General features: G+C 46.7%; 2 protein-coding genes across 5 annotated transcripts in view; one reads left to right on the forward strand and one right to left on the reverse strand.

The window, feature by feature from the left end:
- ppm1e (protein phosphatase, Mg2+/Mn2+ dependent, 1E) overlaps positions 1-22,403 on the forward strand; it is a 171,173-nt gene that overhangs the window by 101,903 nt on the left and 46,867 nt on the right. For 2 of the 3 annotated variants that reach the window (XM_063031594.1, XM_063031596.1), the window contains exon 2: positions 22,007-22,128. In XM_063031594.1, coding sequence (XP_062887664.1) covers positions 22,007-22,128 — 122 coding nt within the window. Of the gene's footprint in view, positions 1-18,578; positions 18,598-22,006; positions 22,129-22,403 lie in introns of those variants that run through there. The other variant, XM_063031595.1, reaches the window with a different exon arrangement.
- trim37 (tripartite motif containing 37) overlaps positions 13,396-22,403 on the reverse strand; it is a 158,598-nt gene continuing 149,590 nt past the window's right edge. Inside the window, exons 27-28 of one of the 2 annotated variants that reach the window (XM_063031587.1) lie at positions 20,439-20,494; positions 13,808-13,888 (exon numbers count right to left, since the gene is read on the reverse strand). In XM_063031587.1, the coding sequence (XP_062887657.1) occupies positions 20,476-20,494 (19 nt within the window). In that variant the 3' untranslated portion in view covers positions 13,808-13,888; positions 20,439-20,475. Of the gene's footprint in view, positions 13,889-20,438; positions 20,495-22,403 lie in introns of both variants that reach the window. The other variant, XM_063031586.1, reaches the window with a different exon arrangement.

Raw genomic sequence — 22,403 nt, forward strand, 5'->3', positions numbered from 1 at the left:
CCACATGGGTTTCCTCCGGGTGCTCTGGTTTCCTCCCACATTCCGAAGACGAATGCGTTAGTAGGTTAATTGGTCACATGAGCTCATTGTGCCAGGAGGGCCTGTTACCACGCTGTATCTCTAAATAAAATAAATAAATATGATACAATTAGTTTAAAGCCTGCCCAACAGCACACAAAACCTCCCAGCAAGGATATTCAAGCAACACACACAAAATGCTGGAGGAACTCAGCAGGTTGGGCAGCATCTAGGGGAAAGATTACAGTCAACGTTTCAGGCCGAGACCCGTCATCAGGACTGGAAAAAAAGATGAGGAGTCAGAGTAAGAACTTTCCAATCCTGATGAAGGGTCTTGGCCTGAAACGTCGACTGTATACTCTTTTCCATAGATGCTGCCCAACTTGATGAGTTCCTCCAGCATTTTGTGTGTGTTGCTTTGGATTTCCAGCATTATAGGTACTGCAAATCCAAAGGCTCTCAGGATTATAGGTGTCGATGAAGCCACAGCTGGTGAGAAGCTAGCCAACAGTAGCGTACACCACAGACGACAGGTTGCTGGAGCTACTGTGCTATACAAAATGCCAACCAGCCACAGCCCTGCAGACCTTCGCGCCATGCTGCCTTCATCTTATGAGAGACGGCGCACCACACGATCAAGTTTATCTATACCTGCTCATGCTGTTTCTGTGCCTGATGCAAGAACCTACACACTGGGTAGAAGCTTCCTTCACTGTGCTATCAGAATTTGGAACAGCCTTCCAGATGCTGTGGTTGGAAACACCTGCGACAATGGGGTCCAAGCCTCCAAGAGTCGAGCGCACAAACACTTATCATCTCTGGGAGGGAAGTCACGTGCTTCTTCATAAGCTATCATGAAGGGGACCAGGATGGCAATGCTTGGTTGTTCGTAGGTAGGGTTAATACCTGACTTTCAAGAGCACTTGTGAGTTATGTTCCAGCTGGACTTAGTCCTCAAACTGCTGGAGAACAGTACGGAAAGAACAGGTGCTGTTTCTCCCAGTAGGGATTAGTTTTTAGTTCCAAGTGCTCCTGTCACGTTTTGTCACCCTGCAACCTTATCCTTCAATCTCTTTGAATTATGGAGGACAGCATGTGCATAAATGTCTCTCTCCAACAGACTTCTTCATGATCGTCATGACCCCAGTATTTCTACTATTTTTTAATGCTTCTTAATTGTACATATGATTTTTAAGTGTTCTATCGCTGAGCAGCGGTGAACCATCTGATTGGCCTATCAGAGTTCTCTTTGGGAACTAGTTGACTTGATCAGCATTTCTGAACTGGCTGTTGTTCACGATTGCACTTAATAATAAAAAAAAATCTGCAGATTTTCTCTTGTTTGTGAAAGGATATTCAAGTACAGCCTGTCCTCAAACAGGTCCCACCAACCCCAGTAACACTCAGAGCTCATTCCCGGTTCCCTGAGAATTCCTAGCTGGTCGTTTCGGAGGTCAGTTAAATGTTAGTCATTGCTGTGTGACTGGAGTGGAAATCGGAAAGATTTGGGGGTGCCAGTGCAGCACCATTACAGCTCGGGGTGGGGGGGGGGAAGGGGGGGGGGGTCCAGAGTTCAATTCGGACTCTGCCTGTAAGAAAGTTGTACGTCTTCCCCGCGGGTGCTCTGGTTTCCTCCCACAGTCCAAAGGCAAACCAGTTAGTAGGTTAGCTGGTCATTATAAATTGTCCTGTGATCAGGCTGGGGTTAAAGCAGTGGGTTTCCGAGCCGTGCGGCTCATTGCGGCCCGTTCCGTGCGGTGTCTCTAAATAAATAAATAAATAAATTTGATGAATGAGCCAAGTTTCTCACAGAAGCTTAATGAAGCAACAAAAATAGAAAATGCTGGCAGCGCTCACCAGTTTGAGCAGCATCAGTGGGAGAGAAATTGCGGAGATGAGAGGTGACTTGATAGAACTGCACAAGATGATCAGAGGCAGAGTGGATCACCAGCGACTTCTTCCCGGGCGGAAGTGGTCAGTTCAAGGGGGCATACTTTAAGGTGATTGGAGGGAGATACAAGGGGGGATGTCAGAAGCAGGGTTTTTTCACAGTGTGGTGGGTACATGGAATACCCTCCCGGGGTGGTAGCAGAGGCAGATACATGAGAGGCATTTAAGAAACTCTTAGGCAGGCACATAGAAATGGAGGGCTGTGTGAGAGGAAAGGGTGAGGCTGATCTTAGAGTAAAGGGGTAGCACACTTTGGGGGCTGAAGGGTCTGTGCTGTTCTATGTTCTATTAACACTTTGGATCAAAACCCTTCATCGGATCTGGGAAAGTGTGAAAATGAGCATGGTTTAGTTTGCAAAGAGGGAAAGGGTGGAGCCGACAAAGGGGTTTTTGTGATAGGCTGTAGATGAGGAGCTGTGAAACATTTTTATGCCGTGGATCCCTATCATTAACCGAGGGATCCATAGCCTCCAGGTTGGGAACCCCTGCTGTAGACCAAAGTTGTCAAGGTAATAATTATATTAAACATTGTATTTAGAGAATTAAAACAGGATTTACTGCCACATACACTCAGCAGCCACGTTATTCGGTGCACCTGTACACCTCCTTGCTATTGCAAATATCTAATCAGCCAATCGGGTGGCAGCAACTCAGTGCATAAAAGCATACGGATATGGTCAAGAGGTTCATTTCACCAGCTGCACCTCAGATTTCAAGCATCAGAGAGAGGAAGAAATGTGTTCTAAGTGACTTTGATCGTGGAATAATCGTTGGTGCCAGACAGGGTGGTTTGAGTATCTCAGAAACTGCTGATTTCCTGGGATTTTCACACATAGCAGTCTCTAGAGCAGGACTTCCCAACCTGGGGTCCACATATCCCTTGCTTTATGGCATGGGTCCATGGCATAAGAAAAGGTTGGGAATCCTCCTCTACAGTTTACAGGGAATGGTGCAAAAAAATAAAAAAAAACAACATCCAGTAGCGGTGGTTCTGTGGGCAAAAAAAACTGTGTTAACGAGAGAGGTCGGAGGAAAATGCCCAGACTGGCTCAAGCTGACAGGAAGGTGACAGTAACTCAAATAGCCCCATATTATTGGAATCAGTTCAGTGTCGAGGTGAGTGAGATTATCCATTCTGGTTCAGGAACCTGATGGGTGAAGGGTGGTTTGAGTCAGAAACATGATGAGTGCTCTCCGCTTACCCGTATGTGAGCAACTTCAATAGAACTCAAGAAGCTTAATACCACCCAAGAGGAAGAAGCTGACTTGACTGACAACCCATCACCATTCTCTTGACCATCAATAGAGAGCAGCTACATTGCATACCTTCTATAAGATGCACTTGCCCAAATCCCTAAAGTGTCGAGCAAATATGGCTTTCCCTCCGTTTCTGTGTGTTTCCCTTTGTCTTTAACTGCTGCAGTGTTTTTTAAAGTAGATGTTACCTTGACAGTACTCCTTACCCTGTTCATTCTGGCTTCCTTTCCAGTCGGAGCAAAGGATCTCAGCCCGAAAAGTGGGCTGTTTATTCCTCTCCATAGATGCAGCCTGAGCTGCAGAGTTCCTCTAACATTTTGTGTGTGTTGCACTGGATTTCCAGCATCTGCAGAATCTCTTGTGTTTACCTTGACAGTATTGGTATTACTTTGCACTTGACTTCAGAAACGTTATTTTTCTCGCCCGCTCCAGTCCTCTCTGCAACTTAACATAAGCTTGTTTCGTCATTTCTCCGGTTCTGTTGAGGGGTCACTGACCTGAAATACACTCCTTTGCTTAATAAAGTGGCCACTGAGTGTACGTTCATGGTCTTGTGCTGCTGTGGCCCGTCCACATGTTGTGCATTCAGAGATGCTCTTCTACACACCACTGTTGTAACACGTGGCTATTTGAGTTACTGTCACCTTCCTGTCAGCTTGAACCAGTCTGGCCATTCTCCTCTGACCTCTCTCATTAACAAGGCATTTTCACCCACAGAACTGACATTCACTGGATGTTTATTTTTGCACCATTCTCTGTAAACTCTAGAGATTGTCGTGTGTGAAAATCTCAGGAAACCAGAAATTTCTGAGACACTCAAACTGCCCCGCCTGGCACCAACAATCATTCCACGGTCAAAGTCACTTAGACCACATTTCTTCCCCATTCTGATGTTTGGTCTGAACAACAACTGAACCTCTTGACCATGTCTGCATGCTTTTATGCAATGACTTCCTGCCACACGATCGGCTGGTTAGATATTTTTATTAATGAGCTGGTGTACCTAATAAAGTGGCCACTGCATGTATGAAGCCCTGTTTCTCTCCCTACTGATGATGCTTGACTTGCTGAACGTTTCCGGCAGTTTCTGCTTCTGTTGTTTTGGATTTAAAGTACTTGCGGCTTTTTGCTTTGGGAGTTTAATGAAGCAGATGGTTTTGCTGACAGTCACTTGTCTTTTGGCTTCTGCATCGAGGATTATTGCTTTCACATTTTGAAAACTAAATTTAATTTTTTAAAAGTTAGATTAAATTTTTAAGGTGCTGTCGGGAAGATCTGAGCTGTCACTGGAGGCCAGGTCTCTGGGTCTATTCGTTTATTTAGAGATACAGAGTGGGTTAGGCCCTCCTAGCCGCAAACCACGTCTGTAGAAAATTTGCCGAGAGCAATCATGGTCATGGGGCCATGATCACCTACGTCATGCAACATGGCGCATAGTGATGACAGTGATGATATTCCCACTGGAGGTGGCAAAGAGGGAGCAGCGTATGAAGACTGAAGGAAGAGGTTGAGCATATACCCATTGGAGTTCAGAACCTGAAATCTTAAACGCAAGAGAATTCCAGATGCTGGAAATCCAGAGCAACACACACAAATTGCTGGAGGAACTCAGCAGGTCAGGCAGCATCTATGGAGAGGAATAAACAGTCAACGTTTCGGGCTGAGACCCTTCCTCAGGACTCTTATTGAATTGCAGAAGATCCTCAGGCAGAAGATGTTTCGTTTGGTGTGGTTATCTAGGACCAAGTGACATAATTTCAGAACAAGGGTTGACACATTTACAATGGAGATGAGAAGGAATTTCTTCTCTTGGAAGGTTGTAGCTCTTGGAATTCTCTACACCAGAGATCTGTGAGTGAGGGGGAGGAAGAGAGAGAGAAATGGAGGGGGAGGGGAGAGAAGGAAAGGGAGGGGGGAGAGAGAGACACACACACACTCACACAAAATCTCTTTATACTAAACCTCTATTACCATGACAACAGTAATGCTGCTAAGATACCAGGGCTGCTTTCAGAAAATCTCGAGTGTTTACATTTAGGGCTACAAGAATTTTCTCACTGGTCCAGTCCTTCCTATCTAGTTGCAGTCATCCTTTCTACAAATATGGTGAATATCCTAAACGTCCTAGGCCCCAGAATTTGACTTAAATGACCACAATCTATTTCAGATACTGTGAGAAACCTCAGTTTGGATATGATGTCACAGCGAGCATTTTACCCTCCCACCTAATGTATACCAACTGTGCCACTGGGAAGATGCATATAGATTGGCCATTTGGAGGAAGCCCATGCTTACAAGTTCAAATATCAGAGAAAATAACCTGTCTCGGTCCTGCTCATCCGATCTTCTCTCTCAGTCCTGCCCATCCGACCTTCTCCCTCAATCCTACCCAGTCAACCTTCTCTCTCAGTCCTGTCCATCCGACCTTCTCTCTCAGTCTTGCTCATCCGACCTTCTCTCTCAGTCCTGCTCATCCGACCTTCTCTCCCGGTCCTGCCCATCCGATCTTCTCTCTCAGTCCTGCCCATCCGACCTTCTCTCTCAGTCCTGCCCATCCGATCTTCTCTCTCAGTCCTGCCCATCCGACCTTCTCTCTCAGTCCTGCCCATCCGACCTTCTGTCTCAGTCCTTCCCATCTGATCTTCTCTCTCAGTCCTGCTCATCCGACCTTCTCCCTCAGTCCTGCACATCCGATCTTCTCTCTCAGCCCTGCCCATCCGACTTTCTCTCTCAGTCCTCCCCATCCGACCTTCTGTCTCAGTCCTGCCCATCTGACTGTCTCTCTCAGTCCTGCCTATCCGACCTTCTCCCTCAGTCCTACTCATCCAACCTTCTCTCCCAGTCCTGCCCATCCGACCTTCTCTCTCAGTCCTGCCCATCCGACCTTCTGTCTCAGTCCTGCCCATCTGATCTTCTCTCTCAGTCCTGCCCATCCGACCTTCTCCCTCAGTCCTGCACATCCGATCTTCTCGCTCAGTCCCGCCCATCCGACCTTCTCTCTCAGTCCTGCTCATCCGACCTTCTCCCTCAGTCCTGCACATCCGATCTTCTCTCTCAGTCCCGCCCATCTGACCTTCTCTCTCAGTCCTGCCCATCCGACCTTCTGTCTCAGTCCTGCCTATCCGACCTTCTCCCTCAGTCCTGCCCATCCGATCTTCTCTCTCAGTCCTGCACATCTGATCTTCTCTCTCAGTCCTGCCCTTCTGACCTTCTGTCTCAGTCCTGTCCATCTGATCTTCTGTCTCAGTCCTGCCCATCTGATCTTCTGTCTCAGTCCTGCCCATCCGATCTTCTCTCTCAGTCCTGCCCATCCGATCTTCTCTCTCAGTCCTGCTCAGCCGACTTGGAAAATCTAGCGGTCAAATCTTGGCCATTTTGTCTGCTGAGAGAGTTTTCTGCCATCATCCTGGTAGCAGTGTATATTCCATCTCAGCCTGGAGGGGTGAGCAACATAACCAGCAGGCCAGAAACTGTGCACTCTGGTGCCTTTCCCATCATGTGGGCGATTTCAACCAGGCCAGTGTGAAGAAGTTTCTGAACAATTACCACCAACATAATGCCTGTGCAACCAGGGGAGCCAGCACACTTGACCACTGTTGTACCACCATCAAGAACACTTACAGTGCCATCCCACGCCCGCACTTTGGGAAGTCTGATTACCTGGCTGTACATCTTCTCCCAGTGTATAAGCAGAGACTAAAGACCGCAACGCCGGTGATGAGGTCCAAGATATGGTCAAAGGAGGCAGAGGAAGACTTACTGAGCAACTGCTTGAGTTGGTAGACTGAACAATATTCAGGACTCATCTTCCCATCTGATTGAATGCACCACAGTTGTCACCAGCTTCATCAATGCCTGGCTGGTATGGACGGGCCGCTGCACAGGATTGGAAAAAGCTGCAGCAAGTCGTAAACTCAGTCATGGCTCTAGCCTCCGTAGCGTCCAAACTTGTTGGACCTTAGAAGAATGAGGGGGGAGGGGATCTTATTGAATATTGAAAGGGTGAGATAGAGTGGATGTGGCGAGGATGCTTCCTATAGTGGGAAAGTTTAGGACCAGAGGGCAGAACCTCAGAATGCAAGACATCCCTTTAAAATGGAGATGAGGAGGAATTTCCTTAGCCAGAGTGCAGTGAACCTGTAGGATTCATTGACACGGACGGCTGTGGAGACCAAGGCATTGGGAATATTCTCCTTGACCCCATTTTGGCCGAGACCCTTCACCTGTCCATTGGCAACCGAAACATGGCCTGCTTATTCCTTTCCTAGATGCTGCCTGACCAGCTGAGTTTCTCCAGCATGCTCTAGATTTCCAGCATCTGCAGAATCTCTTATGTCTGTAATAAAGCCAAGCCACTGAATTCATTACCTGGCACGCTCCAGTTCAAACTACCTTAACTGCCTCTGCTCGTACGCCCTTCGAGAGAACCGTGTTGGAAAGGATTGGGAAGCTGGAACATTGAATCTCTCAGGTTTAGCAACAGTTTATGTTAACAGGCTCTATTTTACAGGTTAACTTCAATCCATTATCCAAACCTTACTTTAAAGTGCCAAAGACTTTGAGTACAAAGTATGAAAGCTGATCTCGTAATTCCTTGGCAGCAATCTCACTCTCTGTGAAAGTTAGTGGGTAGTGTCAGAGGAACATTTTAACCATGATTGGAAACACTGCTTTGATGCTGTCAAAGTCACAACTATCAGTGAAGGTTTTAATGTTTGTCCATCACTCAGGAAAGAAAACCTGCATTCACATACCATCTTTCATAATCCCGGGATATTCCATAATTCTCTTACAGCCAGTGTGGTAACGTACAGTACTGTGTAAAAGTCTTAGGCACATATGTATAGCTGGGGTGCCTATGACCTTTGCACAGAACTGTAATAATTTTCTGTATCGCTCTGTACTGTTGCCGCAAAAAAAAACAAATTTCATGACGTGTGAGTGATGATAAACCTGATTCTGATCTGGGTCTCTATTGTGGACTGAGAGTGGGAAGGGGGCAGGGAGAGGGGAATCATGGTTGGGAAAAGGGGAAGGGAGAGGGTAGGGAGCAGGAAGCACCAGAGAGACACAGCTGATTCATTTTCTCTCTCAACCCGATTCTCATAACCTTTGACAGCCTTATTAATTAAGTACCCATCAACCTCTGCTTTAAATATACCCATCTGTACCAATGAATTGCACAGATTCACCACCCTCAGCTACATAAATTCCTCCTCATCTCTGTTCTAAAGGGACGTCCTTCTATTCTGAGGCTGTGGCCCATGGGCCTAGAGTCCCCCACTCTTCGAAACATCCTCTCCTCTCGTTCACCTATCTGGGCCTTTCGGGGGAAAAGGGAAGATAAAGAGAGAAAGAGAATCCCTGGAACACTTGGTGGGGCGGTAACTGAGTAGCAGCTGGCAGTGAGAATCTTCGTGATATATGTGACATTTTGACAGGTTCCAAGAAGGCACTGCCTGAAAATGCTGGCAATGATTAGCTGCATGTTCAAGTCTCCCATTTGGCAGAGACTTGACAGTGAAGCCCGAAATGCCGGTCATCAATTGCACTGTGTTCTCGTGCTTGGGCTGTGACTGAGACGTGTCTTCCACATGCAGTTAGGGTGTCAGCTTGCAGGTTCATTTAAAGTGTATTCGGGGAGTCGAGGAGTTGGGGTGGTGACGGTGGGGGTGGGGGTGGTGATAAAACGTGTGCGTTGAGAATGTGCCAATGAAGTGTTGCTGTTCTCCAAAGACACCTAGAATATAAACATCAGGAAGTAAAGGAGCGGCTACATTAGTGGAAAGACAGCAGCTGAACTTGAGGAACAGAGGCCAGTGATTCAAGATTCAAGTTAACATAGAACATAGAACAGTGCAGCACATTACAGGCCCTTCAGCCCACAATATTGTGCCGACCCTCAAACGCTGCCTCCCATATAACCCCCCCCCCACCTTAAATTCTTCCATATACCTGTCTAGTAGTCTCTTAAACTTCACTAGTGTATCTGCCTCCACCACTGACTCAGGCAGTGTATTCCACACACCAACCACTCTCTGAGTAAAAAAAACCTTCCTCTAATATCCCCCTTGAACTTCCCACCCTTACCTTAAAGCCATGTCCTCTTGTACTGAGCAGTGGTGCCCTGGGGAAGAGGTGCTGGCTGTCCACTCTATCTATTCCTCTTAATATCTTGTACACCTCTATCATGTCTACTCTCATCCTCCTTCTCTCCAAAGAGTAAAGCCCTAGCTCCCTTAATCTCTGATCATAATGCATACTCTCTAAACCAGGCAGCATCCTGGTAAATCTCCTCTGTACCCTTTCCAATGCTTCCACATCCTTCCTATAGTGAGGCGACCAGAACTGGACACAGTACTCCGTGTGGCCTAACCAGAGTTTTATAGAGCTGCATCATTACCTCGCGACTCTTAAACTCTATCCCTCGACTTATGAAAGCTAACACCCCAAAAGCTTTCTTAACTACCCTATCTACCTGTGAGGCCACTTCCAGGGATCTGTGGACATGTACCCCCAGATCCCTCTGCTCCTCCACACTACCAAGTATCCTGCCATTTACTTTGTACTCTGCCTTGGAGTTTGTCCTTCCAAAGTGTACCACCTCACACTTCTTGGGGTTGAACTCCATCTGCCACTTCTCAGCCCACTTCTGCACCCTATCAATATCTCTCTGCAATCTTCGACAATCCTCTACACTATCCACAGCACCCCCTCCACCACGACCCTCTGCCTTCTGCAGGCAAGCCAATTCTGAATCCACCTGGCCAAACTTCCCAGGATCCCATGCCACTAACTCTCATAACAACCCGGCTATACCTCTTCCCACCCCGCCACATGCAAAAGTGCCATTCCTTATTCCCAGTTCCTCCGTCTCCGCCGCATCTGCTCCCAGGACGAGGCTTTCCGTTCCAGGACATCTCAAATGTCCTCTTTCTTTAAGGATCGTGGTTTCCCTTCTGCCATCATCAATGATGCCCTCACCTGCATCTCCTCCATTTCCCGCACTTCGGCCCTCACCCCATCCTCCCACCACCACAACAGGGACAGAGTTCCCCTTGTCCTTACCTACCACCCCACCAGCCTCCGGATCCAGCACATTATCCTCCGCAACTTCCGCCACCTTCAACAGGACCCCACCACTAAGCACATCTTTCCCTCTCCACCCCTCTTCGCTTTCCACGGGGATCGGACCCTCCGCGACTCCGTTATCCACACGTTCATCCCCACTGATCTCCCACCCGGCACTTATCCCTGTGAGCGCAAGTGCTACACCTGTCCCTACACCTCCTCTCTTGCCACCATTCAGGGCCCCAAACAGTCCTTCCAGGTGAGTCAACACCTCAGTTGTGAGTCTGTTGGGGTCATCTATTGCATCCGGTGCTCCCTGTGCGGCCTCCTCTACATCGGTGAAACCCGACGCAGATTGGGGGACCGCTTTGTCGAGCACCTCCACTCCGTCTGCCACAACAGGCAGGATCTCCTGGTTGCCACCCATTTCAACTCTGCTTCCCATTCCCATTCGGATATGTCCATACATGGCCTCCTCCTCTACTGCCATGATGAGGCTAAACTCAGGTTGGAGGAGCAACACCTCATATACCGTCTAGGTAGTCTCCAGCCCCTTGGTATGAACGTGGAATTCTCCGACTTCCGGTAATTCCCTCCCCCTCCCTTCCCCTATCCCTATGTCACTCTGCCCACTCCCCCAGCTGCCTATCACCTCCCTCATGGTTCTGCCTCCTTCTACTACCCATTGTGTTTTCCCCTATTCCTTCTTCACCTTCCCTGCCTATCACCTCCCTGCTTCCCCTCCCCTACCCCTTTATCTATCCCCTTACTGGTTTTTCACCTGGAACCTGCCAGCCATCTCCTTCCCACCCACCCCCCACCTTCTTTATAGGGCCTCTGCCCTTTCCCTCTTCAGTCCTGACGAAGGGTTCCGGCCAGAAACGTTGACTGATCGTTTCCACGGATGCTGCCCGACCTGCTGAGTTCCTCCAGCGTGTTGTGAGTGTTGCTTTGACCCCAGCATCTGCAGAGAATTTTGTGTCTACCTATACACAAATGAAGGCTCTTACTCAATTTGACTTCTTAACTGTATGCTTACTTTCATCGACAGGTGCCAAGGACACCCCAGTCTCATTGAAGCTCCTTCTTTTCAAATATTTACTGCTAAAATATTGATCGCCCTTCTCCTTACTGCTGTCGGAGTAGATCACCTCACGTTAGACTGCACAGTCTCCACTCCCTCGACCTGTCTAAATCAACCTAGAGCTCCTTGCGCTCTCTCTGCATCCCACCAGCTTTGTGTTATCCTTGTGTTAGTCGGTGTGCTCCACCGGGGGGCAGTGACGCATGGCGTCCATGCTGGGTTTGGTGTTGTCCCCCACCCCCCAGTATTCGCTTGGCCGGAAGAAAAGCCCTGTTATGGTCTACTGCAGGCTCCTGAACCAGTGTGGATAACTTCTCTCACCTCAACAGTCAGCTGATTCCACAACACATGGATTCACTTTCAAGGTCTCTATGACTCTGAGTATTATTTGGTTGCTTGGTTATTTGTTTGTCTGTTTATTTATTTTTTATATTATTTATTTAGTATTATTTTGTGTCTACTTTTGCACTTTGGTTGTTTCAGTCCTTGTGCGTAGTTTTTCATTGATTCTATTGTATTTCTTTGTTCTACTGCGAATGCCTGCAAGAAAGTGACTCTCAAAGTGACATATATGCACTTTGATAATAAAATTACTTTGAACTTTGTAGATTTCTTTGTCACAGGTACAGTGAAATGCATTGTTTGCATTAACTCAAAGCAGCGAGGTTTGTGCTGGGCAGCCCGCAAATGCCACCATGGTCCTTGCGCCAGAGTAGGATGCCCACAAGTCGCTAACCCTAAACATACATCTTTAGTGTGTGTGGGGAGTGGAAACTGGAGCACCCGGAGGAAACCCATGCAAATGCCTTACAGACAGCGGTGGTAATGAAGCCCCGATCGGGGATGGCTAGTGGGTTAGAGTGATGTACCAACTGCTACTCTACCGTGCCGTGCACCCTGATGTACCCCACTAGTCACTGCCTGCCACTTGGAAAAACACCCATTTGTTCCTGCTTTTGTTCTCTATCAGACAACCAGTTCTTTGTCCATAACACCACCTTGGCCCCAGTCTCTGGTGCATTAATCTTTCAGGCTAATCTGTTACATAGAGTCTTACTGAAATCTTTCTGAAAGTCCAAGTACCCCACAGCCACTGTAATCGTGCTGGTTACATCCTCAAATAATTCCAAGACATTTATCAAGCATGATTTCCCTTTCATGAATCCTGTCACTTACCTTAATGTGCTCCCCTGTTCTTTTTATAATGGAGTCCAGCATTTTCCCCACCACTGATGTTGACCTAGTACATAATTCTCTGTTTTATCTCTTACTCTCTTTTTTTTAAATTTTGGGGTTATGTTACCAACCCACTGGTCCAATGGAATTGTTCAAAATCTAAGTGATTTTGTGAAATTACATCTATCCACTATTTTTAAGATCATTTCCTTATGTTCTCTAAAAGGCAGACTATCTGGCCCTGAGGTCTTATTAGTTTATAATTCCATAAGACATCGGAGCAGAATTTGGCCATTTGGCCCATCGAGTCTGCTCCACTATTCCATCATGGTGGATATATTATCCTTCTCAAACCCCATTCTCCTTCCTTCTCCCCATCACCTTTGATGCCCTCGCTAATAAGAACACATCAACCTCTGCTTTAAATACTCCCAATGATTTGGACTCCACAGCCGTCTGTGGCAATGAATTCCACAGGTTCACACCCTTTGGCTAAAGAAATTCCTCCTCATCAAAGTTTCAAAGTACATTTTAATATCAGAGTACGTGTACAGTATACAAGCTGAACTTCATCCTCTTCACAGACATCCATGAAACAAAGGAATCCCGTCGAACAATAGAAATACCCCTCCCCCTTCCTTCACATAAACAGCAGCGATAGCATCGACCCCGTTCCCTCCACCCCTGCCAGCACCGGCAGAAACACCAGCAGAAGCACTGCCCTCTCCCCGCACCCCCCCACCCATCATGTGAGCACCAGCAGAAACACCAGCAGAAGCACTGCCCCCTCCCCGCACCCCCCCACCCACCATGCCAGCACCAGCAGAAACACCAAAGGGTGCATTGACCCAGAGTCCATCAGACTACAGATCTCCAGTACTTTAGTATCTCAGGCAGGCTGTCTCTCTTCAGTGAGAGAGAGAGAGAGGTCACTCCCGCAACGAGAGTGGAGACCAGCAACTCATTCTTCTAACGTTATAATCTTCCACATCGTTTCTCCAAGCCCCCCTACCCATCTCGAGGAACCCGCAGGCTCTCTCTCCACCGAAAGAGAGGGGAGGGGGATCGCTCGAGTACAAGGGCCTTCCTCCAACAGCAGCTGTCCATTAGCAAGCTGTCTCAACATTTCAGTCTTCCACTATGCTTCCGTTGGCAAAATCAGCAAATCAGCGAGGGCCCGACTTCCGATCTCCCAGGCCTGAGGGCGCGCAACCTCCAGGCCCTTCCTGGAGATAGCAAAGCGCTAGGCTGCCAAGTCAGTCCGAAAACCCATTGCTTGCAAAGAACCACAGTTTGAATTGTAGATCACGGACTCCAATAGAACCACAACACCTTGAAAAGAAAAGAAAGACAGAAGAGAAATGAGCTGTGTTGTGGACAGGCTGGAAGAAGTCGCCTGGGTCTACAAAGTCCGCTGCCGCCATCTTTCCTTGCTCCTCCTTGTTCTAAAGGGACATCCCTCTATTCTGAGCTGTGCCCTCTGGTCCTAGACTCCCCCGGCATAGGAAACCTCCCGTTTCCCTAACACCACTCTCTCTGAATACTAATTTTCATTTATTTCACTCTCTCATTAGACCAAGGGTTCCCTACCTTTTTCATGCCATGGACCCTACCATTAACGAGAGGTCCGTGAACCCCAGGTTGGGAACCCCTGCTAGACTCTGTGTTCTTCAACGTAAATGAGAAGTTACGTGCATCCTCCTTTGTGAAGACAGATCCAAAGTACGAATTTAATTGGTCTACCATTTCTTTTATTCCTTAGCTCTGGTTCCTCCACTTCTGACTGTAAGGCACCTCTATTTGTTTCTTTTTATGTTTCTATTCAAATGTCAAATGAAGATTTAACAGTCAGTTTTTATGTTCTCTGCAAGTTTACTCTCATACTCGATTAACCCTTTCCAATCCCTTGTCTTCCTTTGCTGAATTCTGAACTGCTCCCAATCTCCAAGCTTGTTATTTCTTTCTGGTCTTTTTACATGCCCCCGTTTGTATTTTTCCAATTCCATGGTGAAGCCACTTTTCCTGTTTCATTTTTGTAGCAGACAGAAATAAAAAATTCATAAATGCACTCATTAAATACGGTATTGCCTATTCTCTGTCCTCCCTAATGTTCCCTGATCTATTGCAGTCAACCTTTGCCTCATACCTTTATAACTTCTTTTGTGTAGAATCACGAGCCTAGTTTCAGAATCAGCTCTCTCACTCTGTATCTTACTGAAGCATTCTGTTGTGTCGGGGTTGCTCATGGGCGTGTTGTGTTGGTGCCAGAATGTATGATGACTCTTGCAGGCTGCCCCGAGCACATCCTCAGATTGTGTCGGTTGTTAACACAAACGACGCATTTCCCTGTCTGTTTCGAAGTACACGTGACTAATAAATCGAATCGAATCTAATCTTCCCCAGAGGACCACTCACAGGACTGATTATTAATCCTTCCTCATTCCACAGTATTCAGTTTGGGAGGGCTTGGTTGGTGCCTCAGCGCATGGGTCCAGAAACTGTCACAAATCAGTCCAGATATTCCTCCTCTTTTGGATTATTGATAACTTGGTTTGCACCAGCTATATGTAGATTAAAGTTATCCAGAATCAAAGTTCCAATGTTACCGCATGGATCTCTTATTTTCTGTTCAGTGCCCTTTCCCTCATCACCTCTTTCTATTCCGTAGCACCGCCCATAGAGATTCCTGAAGCAAGCTCTTCCCGTACTATTGTATCGATTATCTCAACACTACTCTGTCTCCTTTCCCTTTTTATCTGCCCTTCCCGAATATTGCGTCACCCCCTCTGGTCGCCCTGCAGTCACGTCTCCTTATTTGCAAAGATACCATATCCACTCACACATATCATTTTCACAAGTAAGTTATCTACCTATTTTTGAATACTTCTCACGTTGAGACACAGTATCTTCAGGTTTGCTCCTTTACCAGTATTAGTCTTCTATCAGAATCAGAATCCAGCGTCAATTGTGAAGCTTGATGTCATGCACGAGCAGTACATTGCAATACATAATAAAAATTGTAAATTACAGTAGGTATATACATATATTTTTTAAAGTTCAATAGGTAGTGCAAAAACAGGGGAAAAAAAGTAGTGAGGTAGTGTTCATGGGTTCAGTGTCCGTTCATAAATCTGATGGCGGAGGGAATGAAGTTGAGTGTGTGCCTTCAAGCTCCTGTACCTCCTCCCTGATGGTAACAATGAGAAGGGGGCATGTCCTGGGTGATGGGGTTCTGAATGATGGATGCTGCCTTTTTGAAGCATCACTCCTTGAAGATGTCCTGGATACTGGGGAGGCAAGAGCCCGTGTTGGAGCTGACTGAATTCACAACTCTCTGTAGCTTATTTCCATCCTGCGCAGTGACGCCCCCCCCGCCCCATACCAGACGGTGATGCATCGATTCATTATTTTGCACGATGGCCTAGCTTGCTCCGATCTTCCACCCCTGCTCTTCAGTTTCCTAAACACAAGAGATTCTGGAGATGATGGAAACCCAGAGTAACACGTACGTACAAAATGCCGGAGGAACTCAGCAGGCCTGACAGCATCTATGGAAAGGAATAAACAGTCAACGTTTCGGGACGAGACCCTTCATCAGGATGAAGTGTCTCGGCCTGAAACGTCAACTTTCCGTCGGTGTTGCCTGAGTTCCTCCAACATTTTGTGTGTGTTTCTCTTCAGTTCCCTGTCCTTTTCCTTCTATCCCCGTTTCCTCCCCTTCAGTCTCTCGTACTCAGTCTGTCTGATATGTTTCGATGATAACACCTCATAAACGTGAGCAGATAGGCCCATTCTGTTTAACCTTCTGCATGAGATAACCCTCTCGTCCCAGCACTGAATCTTATCTGCACGTTCTGCAAAGCAAGTACTTCCTCCCTCAAAGAGGATTTTAAAAATTATGCTGTCATCCAGATATGGTCTTATCAAAGTCACATATTGTTACAGCAGAGTTCTTTCATATCTCATTCCCCCTTGCAGTAAATGCTAACAGCTTCATTTACCCTCTTGATTCATTGCTTGACCTGCTTGCTGATATTTGTTTCGTGGTACATGTAAATTACACTGCATACAGTACTGTGCAAAGAAAGACTTAGGCCCATGTACTATGTAGCTAGGGTGCCCAAGGCCTTTGCACAGTACTGTGTTTGTCAACGTGGAGCAGAGCGCGAGTTGTAAGCCTGGCGGGAGCAAAGGATGTTGGGATGGCGAGGACAGAGCACCGCGGGAGGGGTGTGGGACAGGTGGCAGAGGCGGAATGCAGGGGAGGGGGTGGTGTGGGTGCAGACACACCCAGCCCTGAGACACCAGGTAAGGTCACTTGATTCCAAACAATTGGTTTATTGATCATTACTTGTTTCATACACCTGTTAGGGTGCATTCTCCAGATACCTTATAAGGTTACCGTAGCCTTCAGCCAGGAGCAGATGTCATCAGGTGGTTCCCAAACTTCACCGAGTGTTTCGACCCTTAACCACGACACTCTCCAGTTGGAGGGCCGGCAGTGGTGGCCAAATCACTGCCCATCTGCTCCTTACTTCCAGTTTCCCTCCTCTCACCTACTCCAAATCCAACAAGAGGCTCGTTCTTCCTCTTCCCCCATCCTACGAGCTGCTTTTTTTTTTTGCTCCTTTCGTCCAGGCCCAGATCTGACAGCAACAGCCATGCTGATTTGGCTGGGAAACCTCTGCAGCCGATCTCCACAGGGAACAACCATGCCTGCCATCCCTTGTCTTTCTGGTGCTTCCTACTCCCTCTCCTCTCCCTTCCCCTTTTCCCAACCATGATTCCCCTCTCCCTGCCCCCTTCCCACTCTCAGTCCACAATAGAGACTCATATCAGAACCAGGTTTATCATCACTCACAGACGTCATGAAATTTGATTTTTTTTTGTGCTGCAGCAGTACAGCGCAATACACAAAATTACTACAGTACTGTGTAAAGGTCATAGGCACCCTAGCTATATATATGTGCCTATGCAACACAGAGCGTCATAGGAAGTCATTCCTGCCTGTGGCCATCAAACTTTACAACTCCTCCCTTGGAGGGTCAGACACCCTGAGCCAATAGGCTGGTCCTGGACTTATTTCATAATTTACTGGCACGATTTACATATTACTATTTAACTATTTATGGTTCTATTACTATTTATTATTTATGGTGCAACTGTAACGAAAACCAATTTCCCCCGGGATCAATAAAGTATGACTATGACTAAGACTTTTGCACAGTACTGTATGTCACCTTCTTGTAGGCATTCACAGTAAATTCAAAGAAATAAAGATGATAATAATAAATAAACAATAAATATCGAGAACATGAGATGAAGAGTCATTGAGAAAGAGTCCATAGGTTGTGGGAACTGTTCAGCGTTGAGGTGAGTGAAGTTATCCCCTCTGTTCAAGAGCAGGATGGTTGAGGCTCTGTAAGGATGGTTGAGATGTGTGCTCTCCTCATGACTTGTTTTCTCAACTGTCTTTGTATTATCAGCCAACTTTGATAAAATTCGTACAGTCCCTTCATGGTTTCCGGCCCGCCTCAGTACATGGTCTATATGCTTCATGAGCCTGTCTAAGAGCCTCCTAAAAGCAATGACGAGCTTTGGCTGATGTTCAGCCACTGTAATTAAATCTGCTCGGTTGTTTCCTGAGATGTTACTCTTGACAGTTCCTGTGTAAGTAGACCAAAACCCCATGAGATGGAATACAGAGGAATTTTATTTGGTGAGATGCTCGTCTCAAAGCACCTTGTTGTTCCAATTCAAATCAGCGACTGTTGCTAAGAAATCGAATAACCGGACGGAATACAGTATGCTGATGCATCTGATGTTTTAAATCATGTACTTTGTCTAAACCCGAATTGCTTGCTTTACAGTATACCTGGAACGCAGAGGCTGAGGCCCTTCTGATTCCTGTCATGTACTGAATGGGGCCGATACCAAACCAGGGCATCACAAGAAGTGCTGCGTTCGCAGAGCGCTCAGCATTGTCACGGACCCCTCCCAACTGTCCCACAATCTCTGTGACCTCCCCCATCAGGCACAAGGTACCCCAGTGCAGGACAAGGTCTGTGAGGCTGGGTAACAAGCTTCTTGGCCCAGACTGTGAGACTTCTGAGCACCCAGCTTCCACGTTATTTATGACAGCGCTGTTAACACTGACACTGTTGTTGATCTATTAGTATTATTCTGTGTGCTGTGCGTGATATATTGTTCTGTGATTTGCACCTCAGTTCCTGCGGAACACTGTTTCATTTAGCTGTAGACACGTGCACGGATGAATAACAATAAACTCAAACTTGAATGATCTGACCGTCAATGTCAACTAACACACATCAAAGTTGCTGGTGAACACAGCAGGCCAGGCAGCATCTCTAGGAAGAGGTATAGTCGACGTTTCAGGCCGAGACCCTTCGTCAGGACTAACTGATGGAAGAGTTAGTAAGAGATTTGAAAGTGGGAGGGGGAGGGGGAGATCCAAAATGATAGGAGAAGACAGGAGGGGGAGGGATGGAGCCAAGAGCTGGACAGGTAATTGGAAAAGGGGATATGAGAGGATCATGGGACAGGAGGCCTAGGGAGAAAGAAAAGGGGGAGGGGGAACCAGAGGATGGGCAAGGGGTATAGTCAGAGGGACAGAGGGAGAAAAAGGAGAGAGAGAAAAAGAATGTGTGTATATAAATAAATAACGGGTGGGGTACGAGGGGGAGGTGGGGCATTAGCGGAAGTTAGAGAAATCAATGTTCATGCCATCAGGTTGAAGGCTACCCAGACGGAATATAAGGTGTTGTTCCTCCAACCTGAGTGTGGCTTCATCTTTACAGTAGAGGAGGCCGTGGATAGACATGTCAGAATGGGAATGGGACATGGAATTAAAATGTGTGGCCACTGGAAGATCCTGCCTTCTTTGGCGGACAGAGCGTAGGTGTTCAGCGAAACGATCTCCCAGCCTACATCGGGTCTCGCCAACATATAGAAGGCCACATCGGGAGCACCGGACGCCAACTATCCTTTTTAATTGAGAAACTCAGCTACAGACTACTGAATGCAGAGACTAATGGCCCAAGAAGGAAGTAAAAGCTTCTGTGTTAGTGGCACGATGGCGTAGCAGTGCAACGCCTTTCAGTGGCAGCAACCTGCGTTCAATTCTGCTGACCGTATCTGGCCGCGTGTACAGATCCAAAGATAATAAGGGTTAGTTGCGGTTGTGCTATGTTGGCGGAAGCATGGTGACACCTGAGGGTGCCTCCAGCACAGCTGCGTTGGCTGTTGACGCAAAAGGACGCATCTCACTGTGAGCTTTGGTGTTTGTATTACGAGTAAAGGTAATATCTAATCTGGTCGAACATGAAGATGAGACTATTTGTTCACTTAGTTATTGATCCTCCCTCACAAGATTTGAGCACCGAACCCATGCTACCTTTTGCAGAGTAACACCAAGGGAACATCACAGTGTAGTAAGGGCCACTTCCTGTTTGTTGTCGGGGATGGAAATTTGAAAGAGACCAAGTCCGCCCTGGTGTCTTGGTTAGTTAATAGTTATCTCTCCATCAAACATCACGAAAAATTAATTATCAGGTCATTATCACTTTGCTGGTATGAGAGCCGTTGCTGTGTTTTCTACATCACAACAGAATAAACACACTTAATGGGCAGTGGAGTGTTTTGGAATATCCCAGTGTGATTAAAGTTACTATAGAAATGTGAATCTATTTGTTCTTAATGAAAGGACCGCTGATAAGAAATAAAAGCTCAAATGGATTCTGGTTTCTCAGCATGAGAAACATTTGAGTGGCCAACTTTGAAAGATTTCTCCAAGTGTGGACTGTCATTTGGCTCCAGTTATACAGACTAGTGACCGGGGCATAAAAAGATCATGAAGCCTCACCCTCTGTTGAAATGTCACCAGATGTTTGCTAATTCCTTCAGCACCCATCTGACCTCCTACGAGAGAGAAGACAAACAAATCAATTTTCTATCCAATATTAATATAATCAAATCTAAATCAGAAAACCATGTTGGCTGTCCATGTACTTTACACTCAGAAGCCACTGTATTAGGTGCCTGCTGTACCTGATAAAGTGGTCACTGAGTGTATGTTCATGGTCTGCTGCTGTAGCCCGTCCACTTCTAGGTTTGAAGTACTGTGCATTCAGAGATGCTTGTCTGCACACTACTGTTGTAATGTGTGGTTATTTGAGTTACTGTTGCCTTCCTGTCAGCTTTATTCACTCTGATCATTCTCCTCTGACCTGTCCCATAACAAAGAGTTTTCACCCACAGAACTGCTGCTCACTGGATGTTTTTTTTTAATTTTTGCACCATTCTCTGTAAACTTTAGAGACTGTTGTGCATGAAAATCCCAGGAGGTCAGCAGTTTCAGAGATACTCAAACCACCCCATCTGGCACCAGCAGTTATTCCATGGGTCAAAGTCACCTAGAACCCATGTCTTCCCCATTCTGATGTTTGAACTGAACCTCTTGACCATGTCTACATGCTTTTATACATTGAGTTGCTGTGCCACATGATTGGGTGTTTGCATTAACGAGCAGGCGTACTTAATAAAGTGGCCACTGAATGTAGATTTGCGTTTGAACTAAATCTATCTCCTCGGTTCCCGTGGATCTCTCCACTCCACTGTTGTGTCCTGATTCCTTCCCTCACCTTGGTCTCTGCCAACCCGTAGATGACTCTGGGTCGTTTGTTATTGCAGGTGAACAGATCAGAGTTCACTGCAGCGAGAGAAGTTCCAACTCTTGCACCCCACAATATTCAGAGAGCAGTGAAAGATATGGTCAGTGCTTCTGTCACCTCCTCTCACACTTCCCTCAGAACCTAAAGCATTCCATTTTGTCCTGATAACTAATTGCACTGTTGATAGCTTCATGCAGTCAATTTTTAGTACATCCAGTACCTCACCTATTTCCTTTTGGGGTACAAACACACATGTCTTTGATGAAGGCAGATGTAACACTTCATTTAGTATCTTAATGGAGTGGTGTCGTTGTGAGCTGTTAATGTAACACTTTACAGAACCGACTGTAAGATCAGGGTTCGATCCCCGCCACTGTCTGGAAGGAGTTTGCAGGCTCTACCCCTGACCTCCGAGTGCCCTGGTTCCCCCCACCCCATTTCCAGAGACCTGCAGGTTAGGGTTAGTGAGCCGTGGGCATGAGGTGCTGGCGCTGGATAAGTGGTGACTCCTGAGGGCTGCCCAAGATAATCCTCGCTGATTTGATTTGATTTCACGCAAAACAGCGTATTTCACTGTATGCTTCGGTGTAATCTTTAACAGTGACTTCAGCGACCACAGACAATGTCCCCTTTTAGTTCATGATGGGCCCGAGTCTGTGTGCTTCTCTTTTGCTGCTTATGTGCCCTTTTTTCTCGTTTTTGAATTCCCATGATGCTGAGAGCTAATTTTTCCTAAAGTGCCCTTTTTCTTGTCTTTCAGTAATGCCCCCTTCTCATTGGCTGCTGCGTTGGCAAGAGCGACGACCAATGAAATCCTTCAGAGTGACCTTTCTGTCCTCCATTATGTACCGAGTCTCCTGGATGACGCAGACAGTATAACACGTAAGTAACATAAAGACCCAGAGAGGAGAGATGGAGGGGAATAGAACTCCCCTCTGCAATCCTTTGAAAAGCCTTGGGGTGTTTTACCGGACCAATATTTGTCAGTAAAAATAAATTCCACTTTGCTGATTGCCGAGAGCTTGCTGTGTGTAATCAGCCAGACATTTTTTCTGTATCTGTGATTGCACTTCAGGGGTACATGATTGTGTAATATTTTGGGATGACTAGTAAAAACAAAAGGCTTTAGAGAATTGCAGGCTCATCTTCATTACAAG

The sequence above is a fragment of the Mobula hypostoma genome, chromosome 23 (genome assembly GCF_963921235.1).
Source record: "Mobula hypostoma chromosome 23, sMobHyp1.1, whole genome shotgun sequence".
Taxonomy (NCBI): Eukaryota; Metazoa; Chordata; class Chondrichthyes; order Myliobatiformes; family Myliobatidae; genus Mobula; species Mobula hypostoma.